Here is an 18,482-nt window from a genome sequence, read left to right as displayed (position 1 = left end):
AAACGGACTCAAACCTGGGAAACGTGCAGAGTAAATCATTTATTTTATATTATTAAGAATTAACAGCAAATGTTCATCAAAAAACAGCAAGAGAGTTAGATAATGGCTTGAGCCAAAAATAAATTTAACAAAGCTAAATCACAACAACTTGATTAAATATTTTGTATCACAAACAACAGCATATTTTTGGTTTGATCAAATATATAATTGAGACAACATTCAGCTTCATAGGCTGTTCTAATATCACTGAATTGCATGCCACAGTGGACCACAGGCACAAAAGAACTCATAAGCTTGTTACATTTCCCACCCTGAGCAACAGTCATTTTGATAGATTGAAAAAAAAGATAACAGATGGTCATATCTTATTTTTTTTACACAAGTGGTACATATCAATAAACTCTGTGTTACCATACCTACCAGTGTTACTAGGCTACGTAGGTCAACAAAGATGTGCCATGGTGAAAAAGGAACATATTTAGAGAACGTGTGTCTGATGTGACGTTTTATTATAAACTAGGTGGTTCGAGCCCTGAATGCTGATTGGCTGACGCAGTGGTATATCAGACCGTAGAACACGGGTATTTTTACTGCTCCAATTACGTTGGTAACCAGTTTATAATAGCAATAAGGCACGTCGGGGGGGGGGGGGGTTTGTGGTATATGGCCAATATACCACAGCTAAGGGCTGTATCTAGGCACTCCACGTTGTGTCGTGCAAAAGAACAGCCCTTAGCCGTGGTATATTGGCCATATATCACACCCCCTCGGGCCTTATTGCTTAAATCTACTTGAGATAATGTGAAGTGAACATGGTGGTCAGTAATGTTAGAACTACAGTGTGTTTAGGTGGTGGCTTTTGTTGCAGTGGTGGTGCGATAGTCTTCGTCCTCTTCTGGGTAGTGGGGAACAGACTTCTTGGCCACCACATTGTTCAGCCTCTGACCCATCAGGTAGGGGTTATTGACACTCTGGAATACATAATAAAAAATAAGGTAAGATGGGTACTTTCCTGTTCTGAGAGGAAATATTTAGTTGTCATTGTGCTGAAGATAAAGAACATGGACTTCATCCAGAAATGTAAGTTTAAAGTTGGGTTATCTCCTTCGGGGTTAAAACAAATCACTGGTGGTGATGTGGATTCACAGAGACCATTTCTACAAAAGCAAAACATTTTTCTCTGAGGAAAAAAAACAAACAGAAGAAACAAACCAGTTATAGACCCACCCTTTTTCTCCTTTTGGCTCCTCCCTTCAGTTTCTGGTACAACAGCTCCTTGTTCTGAAAGGAAATATCCAAAAGTGAGTAGGGGCACACAGGTATATATTTTTGTTTTGTTTTTACAGAAAAGGCATTTTTTTCTAGAATCATTGTAAACAAATGGATTAAGCCTTTTCTAAGGGAACAAATATATTTTCTCTGGTTGACTTGTCTGGTGTCCACAGATGGGGTGTAGTGTAAGTTAGTAGAAATCAAAACAATATATTTTTCCTAATAGACTATTCTATTGGAGTAGTTCAATAGAATAGAGTCTGATCTAAGGTCAGTTTACTGTATCTACTCCTGAGCCTAGTGGAGTGGGCTGACATTTCCCCTGACTCTGATCTAAGGTCAGTTTACTGTATCCACACCTGAGCCTAGTGGAGTGGGCTGACATTTCCCCTGACTCTGATCTAAGGTCAGTTTACTGTATCCACTCCTGAGCCTAGTGGAGTGGGCTGACATTTCCCCTGACTCTGATCTAAGGTCAGTTTACTGTATCTACTCCCGAGCCTAGTGGAGTGGGCTGACATTTCCCCTGACTCTGATCTAAGGTCAGTTTACTGTATCCACTCCTGAGCCTAGTGGAGTGGGCTGACATTTCCCCTGACTCTGATCTAAGGTCAGTTTTGATTTGGGGATGGTATAGGCAACATCCATAACCAGAGAAACCATTAGCACCCACCCCAGTCACTCACCCACTTAGCCAGAGCAGGGTAGTCATGCTCGGGGTCAAACAGGTGCTGATGTTTCTGGAACTCTCTGCTGAACTCTGCTGTGTCCGGGGCATTTTCCAGACACCCATCTGCAGCTACAGTACAAAAGAGGGAGCAGAGAAACAGAGAGTCAGAGATTGGCCAAATAGTATAAGGACAGGGTTTCTCAAACCTTTTGAGATCGCAAATTCCTCAGGGACCCCACTCATAATCAGTACAGCATACAAGGAGTTTTACTATGACTTCGGCAGTGCATGGCCAGACAAACTAAGTCTCAGGCCCTGGGAAGGAAAAAAAATTTTTTTGCATCAATCTACACACAATACCCCATAATCAAAAGGCGAAAAACAGCTTTTTAGACATTTAAAAAAAAAAAAAAAAAAAAAAAATTATATATATATATATATATATATATATATATATATATATATATATATATAAATAAAACTTGTTTACATAAGTATTCAGACCCTTTACTATGAGAATTGAAATTGAGCTCAGGTGCATCCTGTTTCAATTGATCATCCTTGAGATGTTTCTACAACTTGATTGGAGTCCACCTATGGTAAATGGACATGATTTGGAAAGGCACACAACTTGTCTATATAAAGGTCCCACAGTTGACACTGCATGTCAGAGCAAAAACCAAGCCATGAGGTCGAAGGAATTGTCTGTAGAGCCCCGAGACAGGATTGTGTTGAGGCACAGATCTGGTGAAGGGTACCAAAACATTTCTGCAGCATTGAAGGTCCCCAAGAACACAGTGGCCTCCATTGTTCTTAAATTGAAAAAGTTTGGAACCACCAAGACTCTTCCTAGAGCTGGCCGCCCGGCCAAACTGAGCAACCTGGGGAGAAGGGCCTTGGTCAGGGAGGTAACAAAGAACCCGATGGTCACTCTGACAGAGCTCCAGAGTTCCTCTGTGGAGATGGGAGAACCTTCCAGAAATAAAACCAATCCTGCAGCACACCACCAATCAGGTCTTTATGGTAGAGTGGCCAGATGTAAGCCATTCCTCAGTAAAAGGAACATGACAGCCCGCTTGGAGTTTGTCAAAAGGCACCTAAAGGACTCTCAGACCATAAGAAACAAGATTCTCTGTTCTGATGAAACTAAGATTGAACTCTCTTTTGAGATTTGGATGCGGACCCCCTGCAGGACCTCCACAGACCCCCAGAGGTCCGCAGATCTCACTTTGAGATCCCCTGCTATAGCAGAACACTGCATCTACATACAACAAAATCATACAGGAGAAATAGCCTTGGTAGGTGCAAATCTGTTTCTGCTTTAGCCAACGAGTCTGTTTGCAATATCGAATGCAGAAACTCAAGTCTGTGATCCAGGCTACATCGTTGTGTTATACAGTGTGTGTCAGGCAGTCTACTTGTGTAAAGTAAGGTATAGTAGTCCTTTATGTACATGTGGAATAAGTACTGTCAACCAGTCTTTCCTATTGGACAGGAGGGTAACTGTCTACCAGTCTTTCCTATTGGACAGGAGGGTAACTGTCTACCAGTCTTTTCTATTGGACAGGAGGGTAACTGTCTACCAGTCTTTTCTATTGGACAGGAGGGTAACTGTCTACTTGTCTTTCCTATTGGACAGGATGGTAACTGTCTACCTGTCTTTCCTATTGGACAGGGGTTAGGAGGGTAACTGTCTACCTGTCTTTCCTATTGGACAGGGGTTAGGAGGGTACCTGTCTACCTGTCTTTCCTATTGGACAGGGGTTAGGAGGGTAACTGTCTACCTGTCTTTCCCATTGGACAGGAGTTAGGAGGGTAACTGTCTACCTGTCTTTCCCATTGGACAGGAGTTAGGAGGGTAACAGTCTACCTGTCTTTCCTATTGGACAGGGGTTAGGAGGGTAACTGTCTACCAGTCTTTCATATTGGAGAGGGGTTAGGAGGGTAACTGTCTACCTGTCTTTCCTATTGGACAGGGGTTAGGAGGGTAACTGTCTACCAGTCTTTCCTATTGGACAGGGGTTAGGAGGGTAACTGTCTACCTGTCTTTCCTATTGGACAGGATGGTAACTGTCTACCTGTCTTTCCTATTGGACAGGGGTTAGGAGGGTAACTGTCTACCAGTCTTTCCTATTGGACAGGGGTTAGGAGGGTAACTGTCTACCTGTCTTTCCTATTGGACAGGATGGTAACTGTCTACCTGTCTTTCCTATTGGACAGGGGTTAGGAGGGTAACTGTCTACCAGTCTTTCCTATTGGACAGGGGTTAGGAGGGTAACAGTCTACCTGTCTTTCCTATTGGACAGGATGGTAACTGTCTACCTGTCTTTCCTATTGGACAGGGGTTAGGAGGGTAACTGTCTACCTGTCTTTCCTATTGGACAGGGGTTAGGAGGGTAACTGTCTACCTGTCTTTCCTATTGGACAGGGGTTAGGAGGGTAACAGTCTACCTGTCTTTCCCATTGGACAGGGGTTAGGAGGGTAACTGTCTACCTGTCTTTCCTATTGGACAGGGGTTAGGAGGGTAACTGTCTACCAGTCTTTCCTATTGGACAGGGGTTAGGAGGGTAACAGTCTACCTGTCTTTCCTATTGGACAGGGGTTAGGAAGGTAACTGTCTAGGGGTTAGGAGGGTAACTGTCTACCTGTCTTTCCTATTGGACAGGATGGTAACTGTCTACCTGTCATTCCTATTGGACAGTGGTTAGGATGGTAACTGTCTACCAGTCTTTCCTATTGGACAGGGGTTAGGAGGGTAACTGTCTACCAGTCTTTCCTATTGGACAGGGGTTAGGAGGGTAACTGTCTACCTGTCTTTCCTATTGGACAGGATGGTAACTGTCTACCTGTCTTTCCTATTGGACAGGGGTTAGGATGGTAACTGTCTACCTGTCTTTCCTATTGGACAGGATGGTAACTGTCTACCTGTCTTTCCTATTGGACAGGGGTTAGGAGGGTAACAGTCTACCTGTCTTTCCTATTGGACAGGGGTTAGGGTGGTAACTGTCTACCTGTCTTTCCTATTGGACAGGGGTTAGGAGGGTAACTGTCTACCTGTCTTTCCTATTGGACAGGGGTTAGGCGGGTCGGGGTATCCATGGTCCTCACTGAAGTCTTTAGGGATGTTGTCCCCTGTCAGCTCAGCTACGATGTTAGGGATGTTTCCATAGGGCCCCAGGTGCTGCAGTCCCTCATGAGCTCCACCTAATGGAGGAAACACAGCATAACAGGGACACCTTATTGTTTATTCATTGACCCGAGACAGAGAGGACATGTTTACTACTGTTTTTACAATTTAAATGTGATTACTGCATTTTGAAAGTCAAATGAATATCGTAATAAGAATAAGGAATATCACCCACTCAGCGAAGATCTCACCATAGTACAGAAACCCAAGGACAGAAATGTCAACGTAATTTCCATAATGGTGCTGGGAACTATAACCAATGGCTTGGTGAAAAAATGTCTCTCTCTCACAGAATATATCGCCTTAATACTCCTGATTAACATTTGGCAGGATCACATATAAAATATATTTTACATTGATGTGAACTCCATTATAGCAATGATTTCTCACAGGCTTTGAGCTGGGCACACGACTACCTGTGGTGTAAAAACTAGTAAGGAATATAAACACTGCTCAAAAAAATAATGGGAACACTAAAATAACACAACCTAGATCTGCATGAATGAAATATTCTTATTAAATACTTTTCTCTTTACATAGTTGAATGTGCTGACAACAAAATCACACAAAAATTATCAATGGAAATCAAATTTATCAACCCATGGAGGTCTGGATTTGGAGTCACACTCAAAATTAAAGTGATCCAACTTTGATGTAATGTCCTTAAAACAAGTCAAAATGAGGCTCAGTAGTGCGTTTGGCCTCCACGTGCCTGTATGACCTCCCTACAATGCCTGGGCATGCTCCTGATGAGGTGGCGGATGGTCTCCTGAGGGATCTCCTCCCAGACCTGGACTAAAGCATCCGCCAACTCCTGGACAGTCTGTGGTGCAACGTGGTGTTGGTGGATGGAGCGAGACATTATGTCCCAGATGTGCTCAATTAGATTCAGGTCTGGGGAACAGGCGGGCCAGTTCATAGCATCAATGCCTTCCTCTTGCAGGAACTGCTGACACACTCCAGCAACATGAGGTCTAGCATTGTCATGCATTAAGAGGAACCCAGGGCCAACCGCACCAGCATATGGTCTCACAAGGGGTCTGAGGATCTCATCTCGGTACCTAATGGCAGTCAGGCTACCTCTGGCGAGCACATGGAGGGCTGTGCAGCCCCCCAAAGAAATGCCACCCCACACCATGACTGACCCACCGCCAAACCGGTCATGCTGGAGGATGTTGCAGGCAGCAGAACGTTCTCCACGGCGTCTCCAGACTCTGTCACGTCTGTCACATGTGCTCGCTGTGAACCTGCTTTCATCTGTAAAGAACACAGGGCACCAGTGGCGAATTTGCCAATCTTGGTGTTCTCTGGCAAATGCCAAACGTCCTGCACGGTGTTGGGCTGTAAGCACAACCCCCACCTGTGGACGTCAGGCCCTCATACCACCCTCATGGAGTCCGTTTCTGACCATTTGAGCAGACACATGCACATTTGTGGCCTGCTGGAGGTCATTGTGCAGGGCTCTGGCAGAGCTCCTCCTTGCACAAAGGCGGAGGTAGCGGTCCTGCTGCTGGGTTGTTGCCCTCCTACGGCCTCCTCCACGTCTCCTGATGTACTGGCCTGTCTCCTGGTAGCGCCTCCATGCTCTGGACACTACGCTGACAGACACAGCAAACCTTCTTGCCACAGCTCACATTGATGTGCCATCCTGGATGAGCTGCACTACCTGAGCCACTTGTGTGGGTTGTAGACTCCATCTCATAATACCATTAGAGTGAAAGCACCGCCAGCATTCAAAAGTGACCAAAACACCAGCCAGGAAGCATAGGAACTGAGAAGTGGTCTGTGGTCCCCACCTGCAGAACCACTCCTTTATTGGGGGTGTTTTGCTAATTGCCTATAATTTCCACCTGTTGTCTATTCCATTTGCACAACAGCATGTGAAATGTATTGTCAATCAGTGTTGCTTCCTAAGTGGACAGTTTGATTTCACAGAAGTGTGATTGACTTGGAGTTACATTGTGTTGTTTAAGTGTTCCCTTTATTTTTTTGAGCAATATATATATATTTGAAATGTCCTGCTTTAGAGGGTTGGGGTATATTTCTTGATACGTAACCATTGGCCAAATCATGACACATCCCAGATATACACAAACTAGGCTGATGGTTGTACACCATTTCATACCGTCCTAAAATGTTAGGTTAACATAATAAAGTTGACAACCTATTTTGTTGGTTACAGTCCTGTTGTTACTGTACTTCACTAGCAAGGTTTGTTATTAGTCAGGTATTTAGAATGTTTCCATCCAATTGGTGACAGATTCCCATGCAAATATTCTAACATCTGCATAAAATACAATATGCTAATTGTCCTACCAGAGTGGTGTTTCCATCTCACTGACTTGTTGCTGTTAAAAGGGTGTTGCCATCTCACTGACTTGTTGCTGTTAAAAGGATGTTTCCATCTCACTGACTTGTTGCTGTTAAAAGGATGTTTCCATCTCACTGACTTGTTGCTGTTAAAAGGATGTTTCCATCTCACTGACTTGTTGCTGTTAAAAGGATGTTTCCATCTCACTGACTTGTTGCTGTTAAAAGGATGTTTCCATCTCACTGACTTGTTGCTGTTAAAAGGATGTTTCCAACATTTTCAACTTTACTGATGGTTGTGTCACAAAACTTTCCCAGGCTGGTGTTGGTGGATACTCTATAGACGGTTTGCTGATACAACGGACAGGTACGATATGATGAGATTTGAATTTTAGAAAAACAGATAATTTGTATTTGACAATTTGTAGCCAAGCACCGATCACTATGTCACCAGCGTCATTCAAATGATAGCCTACCCTATATTTAGTGGACATTTGCATTAAGCTCATCACTGTGGACTTAACCACCATATTTTATCAGGTTAAGGAATAAGTTGTAAAGTTTATCATAATTTATTCCATCTGCCTATAGACTTTGCATGCCTTCCATGTGGTGGTGGTACCAGAGAGGAAGAGGCAAAGGGAAAGAATTTACTCCGCCCAAAATCTGTCCATGCAAGATAAGCAGACCAAGTGGGGAGGTCTACAGAAGTGGACTGGCCATCTGGCATTTCGGGCAAATGCCAGATGGGCTGGTCCATATTTAGGCCAGTAGGCCTGTCTAACTTGGGTTTGTTGCACAAAAGGATCATTATCTCACTAATAATGGGGGCCTTGAGAAAACAAAATTGGCCGGTGTGGGGGCCTCAAGGAAAAGAATGGGCCGTTGTGTTAGAAATGCCAGTTCCGATTTTTGGTCCTAGTCCGCCCCTGGATGTCTGAGTGTCGAATTATGTGAGGCTTATGTGATCAAATATGTTTATTATTTTGTAGTGTTTAGGTTGTTCCAAATGTACTGATGTAAGCACGTGGCATTCCAGAAACTTTGAGAAAAACGACTGAGCTGAGCCTGGCGTATCTGCCCTTTCATTGGATAGAATGGTCCCACCTGATCTCTCCTTTTCCCCACATGCCTTACATCTTTGAGGACATGTACTATATTTCCATTGTTAGAGCAGTCACTGGACCATCTTGTCAATATAATAGATCATCTTCGGTAGTACAACGAAACATGTCATTGCGTGTCTCCAAGTTTACTACGATATGATTGTTTTAATATCAATATTTGCGCATAAAAGCATTTCCACCGCAATTGTCACATAATCAATTTCCCTGACAAAAAAAGATCCCACCTTGTCTTGAATATTTTGTTTAGTCGACATTTTACAGACAAATGTACTGTTTACATAAGTCCTGAAGTTCGCTTTTTTTTCTTATGAGTCGGGTAATTAACCCACATTCAGTGGTTGGATGGAAACATGGTTATTGACCAAAAACAAATGGATACAGAATAAGCACAAAATAGATAACTACTATCCATGACTATAACAGACCACTCCTTTAACCCATACATTATTATTAGAAATCATGGACCATAACCACCTACCTTGGATGCTCTGTGGCCCCACGATGTTGGTGGCCTGGTGAGCAGGGTACTCGACCCTGGGCCGAGCGATGCCCAGCTGCTCCATGACTCCATGTAGGAGACGCTGAATGTCGGCCTCAGATACCTGGTCCGCCGTGCGGGGGCTCCGGGCCGATGCCAGCCCCGCTATACACGCCAGAACAATCAGCAGCACTGATCTACTCAACCTGACTGTCGAAGCCATCTCTGGGGTCGGCGACAGGGAGATAAAAACAATGTTGCTTGTAAATGTCTAATAGGCCTATATGTTGTGTCTAATGTAGTTAGGAGAAAATGCAACTGAAAAACGTGTTCTAATTATATTCTATTTCATCAGAAGAAAGTCCATCTGACAGGAACCATCATTAGAAAACTGTATGGAGTTAAAAATAACTATTCTATACCACATTGTGGAACAAAGTCAAAGTCAAACATGGTACAGATCATGATTAATTATGCATTACATCATCTATCCACATGTATGCATAAACAAAAAATGTAAAGTGGATAAAGGGACAATTAGGCCCTTATAAAAGAAAGGTCTCCGTTGAAGGATAAGGTGGCAGGCTTTAACGCAGGCACTGGCATAGAACACAAGCTTACCAGATAGAATACAGTATAAACATGTCAGGAAATTAGCTATAAAACTGCAACATGTTTCTCTCAGCTTCATGGCAAACTGTGTAGAATAGCAGGAAATTTGCTCAAGAATTACTGATAGTCAGGACAATCCTTGTCTGGCAGGTAAACTTTATTTTTATAGTGAAAAAAAAAAGTTCCATTATTGGTTCTTAAAATTATCCTAAATGAACATGTTTAAGGGAAAATATGTGTTTTGGTAATTTCGAAAATACTTGATATATTATTAATTTCCATGTCGACTCAATGCCTTGACATGCCTATTTTGTTGTATTACAGCCTGATTTTTTTATTTATAAAATTTAGATTTTTTTGTTGTTACGCCCAGTCACTACAAAAATTCAAGCGTCCTTCCTAACTCTGTTGCCGGAGAGAAAGGAAACCTCTAAGGGATTTCACCATGAAGCCACAGGTGACTAAAACAGTTGTTGTTTAATGGCTGTGACAGGAGAAAACTGAGGTTGGATCAACAACATTGTAGTTACTCCACAATACTAACCTAATTGACAGTGAAAAGTAGGAAGCCTGTATAGAAAATAAATATTCCAAAACCTTGTTTGCCACAAAGCACTAAAGTACCACTGAAAAATGTGGCAAAGTAATTAACTTTTTGTCCTGAACACAAACTGTTATGTTTGCGGCAAATCTAATACATCATTACTGAGTACTACTCTTCATATTTCAAGCATAGTAGTGGCTGCATCATGTTATGGGCATGCTTGTAATCGTTAAGGACTGAGGAGTTTTTCAGGATAAAAAAAAAAACCAGAATGGCACTACGCAGACAAAATCCTAGAGGAAAACCTGGTTCAGTCTTCTTTCCACCAGACACTGGGAGATGAATTCACATTTCAGCAGGACAATAACTTAAAACACAGCCCAAGAGGCCAAATCTTGGTGAGCAATTCCAGTGTAGAAGACAGTGAATATTCCTGAGTGGCTGAGAGACTTAAATCTACATCAAGACCTGAAAATGGTTGTCTAGCAATGAACAACAACCAATTTGAGAGAGCTTGATGAATTTGGAAAACAATTATGGGAAAATGTTCTACAATCGAGGTGTGGAAAGCTCTTTCCCCGGAAAGACTCACAGCTGTAATCGCTGCCAAAGGTGCTTCTACAAAGTATTGACTCAGGGGTTTGAATACTTATGTAAATGTGATATTTGCTAACATTTCTAAAATAATACGTTTTCACTTTGACATTATGGGATAGTGTGTAGATGGGTGAGATGTTTTTTAATACGTCAGCCATTTTGAATACAGGCTGTAACACAAGATGTGGAATATGTCAAGGGGTATGAGTGACTTTCTGAAGGTACTGTATATTAATCAGAAATTACAAGGGTTCAGCTATACCATAAATACCCCTTATGTCCTCATTACATGTAGTGAAACAAGACCACTAATGGTCTGGAATGTTCTCTACTTCTGATTTAAAACCCAAACAAACTGTAATCACAAACATAAACTGTCAACTCAATCTGTCTGATGAATTCAAAGTAACACATCTGTTTTCAGAGAAGGTACATTGAAAAAGCTAAATTGTTACTATACCACTTGAATGGAAAATCGTGTTTTTTCAATTCCGTAAAAAGTTTAACAGTTATTGGGGATTTTCAAATTAATTATTTTACAAACTTTTGTATGTTTTGAGTATCTGTTGTCAACTCAGTCAGTCATTGATGGCTAATCACCTTAAATATTTCTCAATATTGAGAAAAAAGTATTGGAATCACTGTTCAGCAACATATGCTTAAACAATGAAAGTATTTTCTGTGCTAGACCCAAAGGATGCTTTCTTTACAAAACGTTTTAAATCTGGGACACACATACCATTAGCCCTGGAGCGTTTCACAATGCTACAAAAAGATTTCACATATTTGAATACTCTCAAAATGTTAGAATTAAACAATGAATGCCTTTAATTACTTGCACAATAATTGTAAATAAAAACAAAGCCTTTTATGGTGTCCGACACCCGTTGTATGGTTGTTCCTTTACATGGTGTGACAGCTGATACGTTGGTCTTACATTAGGACAAATATCTGAGATTGAGAATCCCTGAGCTCTAAAACAGCAACAAAAAAATCTCAGCCCCATAGCAAAATAGCACGAGAAACTACACATTTCTCTGCACAAACATTTATAAAGACCTTGCGCCCTGTGAAAGTGCGTTCCGCCACTGGAAACAAGTGTAGACATTGTTAACTCAAATTTTACAATTACCATTTAAAAAATATTTAAACGTTTTGTATGGACAACCTTATGGAACTGTTGGTTTACAGGAGGCAGGTACAAATACACCGTATTGAGGTTTCCCCTATCGGCAAATAATATCGCAAAATTTGGTCCCAAATATCGCTGTTGATGCCTAAATAATGTTGACATGGGCATAACATATGCTAACCATAATAAATCCAAAATTACGCACATAAAACGGTGTTGTCTATCTGTAAATATTGCCAGAAACGAAAATGCATACAAATGTATATAGCATGCATCGGGCTAATTAGCCATATAATCAAATATTGACCTACAGTATGTGGAATTAAGGCGTATGTGCGTTTGCCTCTTTTCTGTGAAAACAAAATGTAGGTCCGCCATCAAACGTTTAGGCCGACGTCAAAGAAATTTGCTACCGAGTCCGCTAGTCATCCCAAGATTTAGATACAGCAAAACGATATTAAGTCAACAGGTGCAATGTTTTCAATATTATTAAGCTACGGTTAGATATTTCGAAAAGGCCTATACGATATTTATCTGAACCTTACAATGCAGCGTTTCCCTTACCGTGTATCCTGGATGCGAGGAGCAGGAGCCTGTAATGCTGAACGAGGATGCAGCCGGTCCTTGCTCCAGTTTATTAGCCTACCACTGTTGCCAGGCTCCCGAAAGTAACTGGCATCTCCGTGAACGTCATTGGTCGGCGGACAATGTTAATAATTAAGCGAATCAGTGTGCCATATTCGTTTGCTTGTGTGCTTTACAAATTAGCAGACAGACATGCAATAGCCTAAGATGTGGCTAAAATTGTATTTTCATACCTTTGACTCCAAAGTAGAATTAAAAATAAACCTATTTATTAAAACAAATGTTAGTTTTACAGACATGTTGGACAGGTGGACTACAGGAAATATGTACAGGGAAATAAATTAAATATAAAGTTCAAAAGTTTCTAAAGACAAATAAAATGTCTTTACAATAAAATGTGACCTTCATAGGGTTTCATTCTCATCTTCAATGCAAAACAATAACTGACATATGGGCCTTGATGTCTGATGAATGGAGATCTCTCGATTTGACATGACTACAGAGTGGTGCGTCTCTTGCTCTTCCAGGGGCTCAGCTTTCCCAGACCAGACCGACCAGGATACCTGCGGATACAGTCACCTCCCTTCAGCCTTTTGGCTGAAAAACACCCAACGTTTCCCGAATCCATTCTGAGGAGGGGTGGACAGGGAATGAAAACTGTTAGTAGTTCCACCTACGTGGGGCAGGACCCTAACTTGATCGGTTTCTCTGAGCTTTGTTAAAAAGGTATATCACACAAAACTACATTTTACCTTTTGAGTGTTTCGCTCTGTACTCTACAGCTCTCTGTCCTCACTGGGGTGGAGGGAGATCTAGCCAACCGAGCTGAAGGACTTGAGCCTGGTTTCTCTGGGTAAAGGAAGTTAAATTCATCATGAAATGATCACAAACTCAAATGAAAAGTCTCTGAAACATTGTCATTATACTGCACACACAATCTCGACAGCCCAAATTCATGTGGAAAAATATATTGCAAACATGTACCCGAGCAAAATGTTTTGCTCCTGAAAAGCTGAATGTCTGGGAAGGCCTCCAAACCCAGGCTCTTTCTGAGTGGCCGTCTCTTCCTGCAGGGAGACATCTCAGCATGACCTGGGATGCCCTCCATTATCACCTGAGGTACCACACCTATAGACAGAGACATTTGCAGTGCCTTGGAACGCGTCGCCAATCGGGAGCCCCCCTACATGACATTATCATACGAGTCCCGTCCTACATCTGATGGGCTACCCGGGGAGGCAGGATAGCCTAGTGGTTAGAGCGTTGGACGAGTAACCGGAAGGTTACAAGTTCAAACCCCCGAGCTGACAAGGTACAAATCTGTCGTTCTGCCCCTGAACAGGCAGTTGGCCTACTGCTCCTAGGCCGTCATTGAAAATAAGAATTTGTAAAATAAAAAAGCAATCGAGGTGGAGAATGAGGGGTGTGAGAGTCATACCAAATGAATGGACATTCTCTATGAAGGTATAGACCACAGCCTTGAGTTTCATATGTGTGTCCATCCCCTCTGTTCCGTGGCTGGGGGGAAGCAGGCTCGGGGCAAAGATCACAGCCAGGTTACTATTGGTCATCCGGTTCTCTGCACACCTTAGAAAAACAGAGAGAAGACAATTGATGATCTCAATAAGAACCGGAACTACAAGGCACTTTGGATCAAAAGCATCTGCTAAATGGTATATTATTATTGTCTCAGACGGCGTTCCGAAAAATGTAAACAAATCGGACAAGACCTCAGAAAAACAAAAACAAGTCTGGTTCATCCTTGGGAGCCATTACCAAACACCCGAAGGTACCACATTCATCTGTGCAAACAATAGTACGCAACTAGAAACACCATGAGACCATAGCCATCATACCACTCAGGAAGGAGAAGCGTTCAGTGTCCTAGAGATGAACGTACTTTGGTGCGAAAAGTGCAAATCAATCCCAGAACAGCAAAGGACCTTGTGAAGATGCTGGAAGAAACAGGTACAAAAGTATCTATATCCACAGTAAAACGAGTCCTATATGGAATTAACCTGAAATGCCGCTCAGCAAGGAAGAAGCCACTGCTCCAAAACCGCCATAAAAAAGCCAGACTACAGTTTGCAACTGCACATGGGGACAAAGATTGTACTTTTTGGAGAAATGTCCTCTGGTCTGATGAAACAAAAAAACTTTAGCCATAATGACCATTGTTATGTTTGGAGGAAAAAGGGGGAGGCTTGCAAGCCAAAGAACACCATCCCAACCATGAAGCACAGGGGTGGCAGTGTCATGTTGTGGGGGTGCATTGCTGCAGGAGGGACTGGTGCACTTCACAAAATAGATGGCAACATGAGAATGGAAAATTTAGTGGATATATTGAAGCAACAGCTCAAGACATCAGTCAGGAAGTTAAAGCTTGGTTGCAAATGGGTCTTCCAAATGGACAATGCCCCAAGCATACTTAAAGTTGTGGCAAAATGGCTTAAGGACAACAAAGTCAATGTATTGGAGTGGCCATCACAAAGCCCTGACCTCAATTCTATAGAAAATCTGTGGGCAGAACTGAAAAAGCATGTGCGAGCAAGGAGGCCTACAAACCTGACTCAGTTACACCAGCTCTGTCAGGAGGAATGGGCCAAAATTCACCCAACTTATTGTTTGTGGAAGTCTACCTGAAACATTTGACCCAAGTTAAACAATTTAAAGGCAATGCTACCAAATAATAATTGAGTATGTTAATTTCTGACCCACTGGGAATGAGATGCTTGAAATAAAAGCTGAAATAAATCACTCAACTATTATTCTGACATTTCACATTATTCAAATAAAGTGGTGATCCTAACTGACCTAAGACAGGGACATTTTACTAGGATTAAATGTCAGGAATTGTAAAAACTGAGTTTAAATGTATTTGGCTAAGGTGGATGTAAACTTCAACTGTATATAGAGGGAGTACCAGTACCAGATCAATGTGCAGGGGTAATAGTTATATACAGGGAGTACCAGATCAATGTGCAGGGGTAATAGTTATTTACAGGGAGTACCAGATCAATGTGCAGGGGTAATAGCTATATACAGAGAGTACCAGATCAATGTGCAGGGATATTAGGTATTTGATGTAGATATGAATCATGAAGGCAGGGTAAAGTGACTAGGCATCAGGATCGACTATATTAAGAGTTAATATAGAACAGAGTAGCAGCAGCATATGATGAGTGTAAGTCTTGTGTGTGCATAGAGTCAGTGCAAGATAGACAACTAACGTCTATTTAGCAGTCTTATGGCTTGGGGGGGGTAAAAGCGGTCTTGAACCTGCTGTTCCGAAAGCCGATGCTTCGGAACCATTTGCCGGACGGTAGCAGAATGAACAGTCTAGTACACTTTCCTTGTTGCCTGCTATTCCCCCACAATAGCAATGCTATCGCCAAACATTACCTGTGGGAGACCTTTGAGAGGAAGTGGAAGAAGTAACTGAGGAAGGCAAAGTTCCTGTCAGGCAGTAGGCAGGACAGCAGCTGGGTGGCCAAGGCCCTCTCCTCCGAAGTGGGTAATAGCTGGGCCTTCAGCAGGGCTGGAGAAATAAAATGTGTTTTATTATTGTCACCGACACACAGGACCTGTATTCAGTGGATCTGAGCCTAAATCAGCAATTCTATTCTGAGACACTGATTATGGGCCCATAATTTCCCCCATTAAAGCCAGGATTTAAACCAGCGACCTAAAACCTCTAGGCTGCCTACCTGAGTGGAGTTCTGAGGGGAACAGGGGGTCTGGAAGCTCACGGCAGAACAGCTTCAAAAGGCTGGCCACGTCACAGGGGAGGGCTGTGGATAGACAGGCCTCCCCATGGTCTAGTTTGGCCTGTGGGGGTTTGGTTAGGAAATAAGGAGGGGAGGGGGGGGGGGGGAAGAGTTCAAAGTCCATCAAATAACAAAACAAGTCTTAAATTGACATCCTTTAAAATCAACAATCAGTGCATGTTGAAGTCACACACTTACCCTAAGGGTCCTCAGACGAACAACAGAGCCGGATTTTCTGAAAAGGCCATCAGTGCCAGCATGTTCCAGTAGATGCTCACAGGCATCCACTAGAAAGCTACATTGAAGTTGTAAGATTAATAGGAATTCTTATTTCTCACTTCAGTTGTACATTGTTAGAATAGAGCCTGTGTGTACTTACTAGGTTAGAAAGAGGTATTTTACAGGAAACTCCGTTAACTACCGGAATTTTGGTATCTTTCAAGGATATTATGTAATCCAGCAAAAGACATCTCGTGGCTCTTTTGGTACTTCACATTATCACAGGTGTCTGTAATTATCTCAGTCTCCTTCTCTGGCCTTATTACATGTAAAATATATTAAATAAGATGATTTTAAAATGAAATTGAAAAGTCGCAAATCATTATCTTAAATATAAAACATGATCCTAAATATATAGTGAATATCATTGGTGTTTAATGAGGGTTTCAGCATTTAACATTCTTATACACTTAAATATTTTACTACGTCTATATGGATTCGTTGCCAATGTTTTTACGTCAAACTGGTGGCAGTTGTGAAAAAAGTAAATAGTTGGAAGAATTGCATAGGTAATTGAATATAATGTCATTGTTGATTAGATGCCTTTTGTCATGAATTAGGCAATTTTCTTCTTTGAACATTATACATCTACTAGAAACTCATGGACACAACTATACATTTTTTTAAAGTGTAATATATCTATAAAACACGTTTTTCTAACAAGTTAAAGCATAAAACTACCAAAATGTTAGATATATTGCCGTAGCTTGTTAATTATCAAAATGACAGAAAATCCGGGTAAGTTTGGTAAATTAGCGGTACCTTTGTAACCCTAGTTCTTACCAAGGTAGCAGCCCACACGGAGGCATGTAACACAACGGCAAACTCTCCAGTGGAACGCCGAACACTTTGGTACCACCTGTAAACCTTCTCTCTTTCTTCCTTCCACAGTTCTTCAGCTTTATCCCGTGAACCACACGGAGATGTTCCAATACAGAGAGACGGACCGTGTCACTAGGCCTTTCTGAAATCTTCATCTTTCCGTCACTCTTTTTGCAGGTGAAAAAATAAGCCGTAGAAGCAGAGTAGTCCTAAATGTTATTTAGTAGTGTCTTCCAGGTAAACTATTTTAAGAGTACAATTGCTGATGAGTCTGAAGTCACTTGTTGTTCCTAGTGTGCAATTATTGGCATCATTATCACCTGTGGCACTGTGGACACACCCTTCAATGAAGAGCCTCTGCATGGAATATGCAATACATTAATCAGACAGAAGGTGGCGCTATATCATCACCTTAGCGCTTCGTAGGCTTACAGGCGAACCTGCCTCGCCCTGGCCGAGTCAATGGCTGTGTTCGAGAGCATCAAACCCGTAATGTATCATGAGTAAATTGTGACTGACTGATCTACAAATCATATTGAGTAGTTTTTTATGACTCAAGGGAGATCAGTCACTCTTGACTCGCCTTTCAAGAAGGCTGCAATGTCAGATACAGAAATTACTTCAATTAGTTAACCGTCTAAGACATTACTTTAGATAAGGTCAACTGGCTAAGACATTACTTCAGATAAGGTCAACTGGCTAAGACATTACTTCAGATAAGGTCAACTGGCAAAGACATTACTTCAGATAAGGTCAACTGGCAAAGACATTACTTCAGATAAGGTCAACTGGCAAAGACATGACTTCAAATAAGGTCAACTGGCAAAGACATTACTTCAGATAAGGTCAACTGGCTAAGACATTACTTCAGATAAGGTCAACTGGCTAAGACATTACTTCAGATAAGGTCAACTGGCAAAGACATTACTTCAGATAAGGTCAACTGGCTTAGACATTACTTCAGATAAGGTCAACTGGCTTAGACATTACTTCAGATAAGGTCAACTGGCTTAGACATTACTTCAGATAAGGTTAACTGGCTTAGACATTACTTCAGATAAGGTTAACTGGCAAAGACATTACTTCAGATAAGGTTAAC

The 18,482-nt window shown here is 41.8% G+C and overlaps 2 protein-coding genes across 2 annotated transcripts; both read right to left on the bottom strand.

Annotated features, from left to right (window-relative positions):
* Positions 1-20: 20 nt before the first annotated feature.
* On the bottom strand, positions 21-12,598 carry LOC135557933 (neuroendocrine protein 7B2). The gene is made up of 6 exons (XM_064991656.1): positions 12,495-12,598; positions 9,046-9,270; positions 4,998-5,147; positions 1,959-2,071; positions 1,228-1,281; positions 21-971 (listed from the first exon to the last, which is right to left on the bottom strand). The coding sequence occupies exons 2-6, from the start codon at positions 9,266-9,268 to the stop codon at positions 846-848; spliced, it is 666 nt and encodes a 221-aa protein (XP_064847728.1). The 5' UTR covers positions 9,269-9,270; positions 12,495-12,598; the 3' UTR covers positions 21-845.
* A 999-nt stretch (positions 12,599-13,597) lies between these two features.
* Positions 13,598-17,538, bottom strand: LOC135557316 (inactive Rho GTPase-activating protein 11B-like). Its single transcript, XM_064990499.1, has 6 exons — positions 17,345-17,538; positions 16,481-16,577; positions 16,223-16,343; positions 15,918-16,053; positions 13,954-14,102; positions 13,598-13,629 (listed from the first exon to the last, which is right to left on the bottom strand). Exons 1-6 carry the CDS (start codon positions 17,536-17,538, stop codon positions 13,598-13,600), a joined length of 729 nt encoding a protein of 242 aa, XP_064846571.1.
* Positions 17,539-18,482: the final 944 nt, after the last annotated feature.

Source organism: Oncorhynchus masou, chromosome 16, assembly GCF_036934945.1.
Source record: "Oncorhynchus masou masou isolate Uvic2021 chromosome 16, UVic_Omas_1.1, whole genome shotgun sequence".
Taxonomy (NCBI): domain Eukaryota; kingdom Metazoa; phylum Chordata; class Actinopteri; order Salmoniformes; family Salmonidae; genus Oncorhynchus; species Oncorhynchus masou.
The sequence above is the reverse complement of the archived record's forward strand: the minus strand, read 5'-3'. Positions and strand labels throughout refer to the sequence as shown.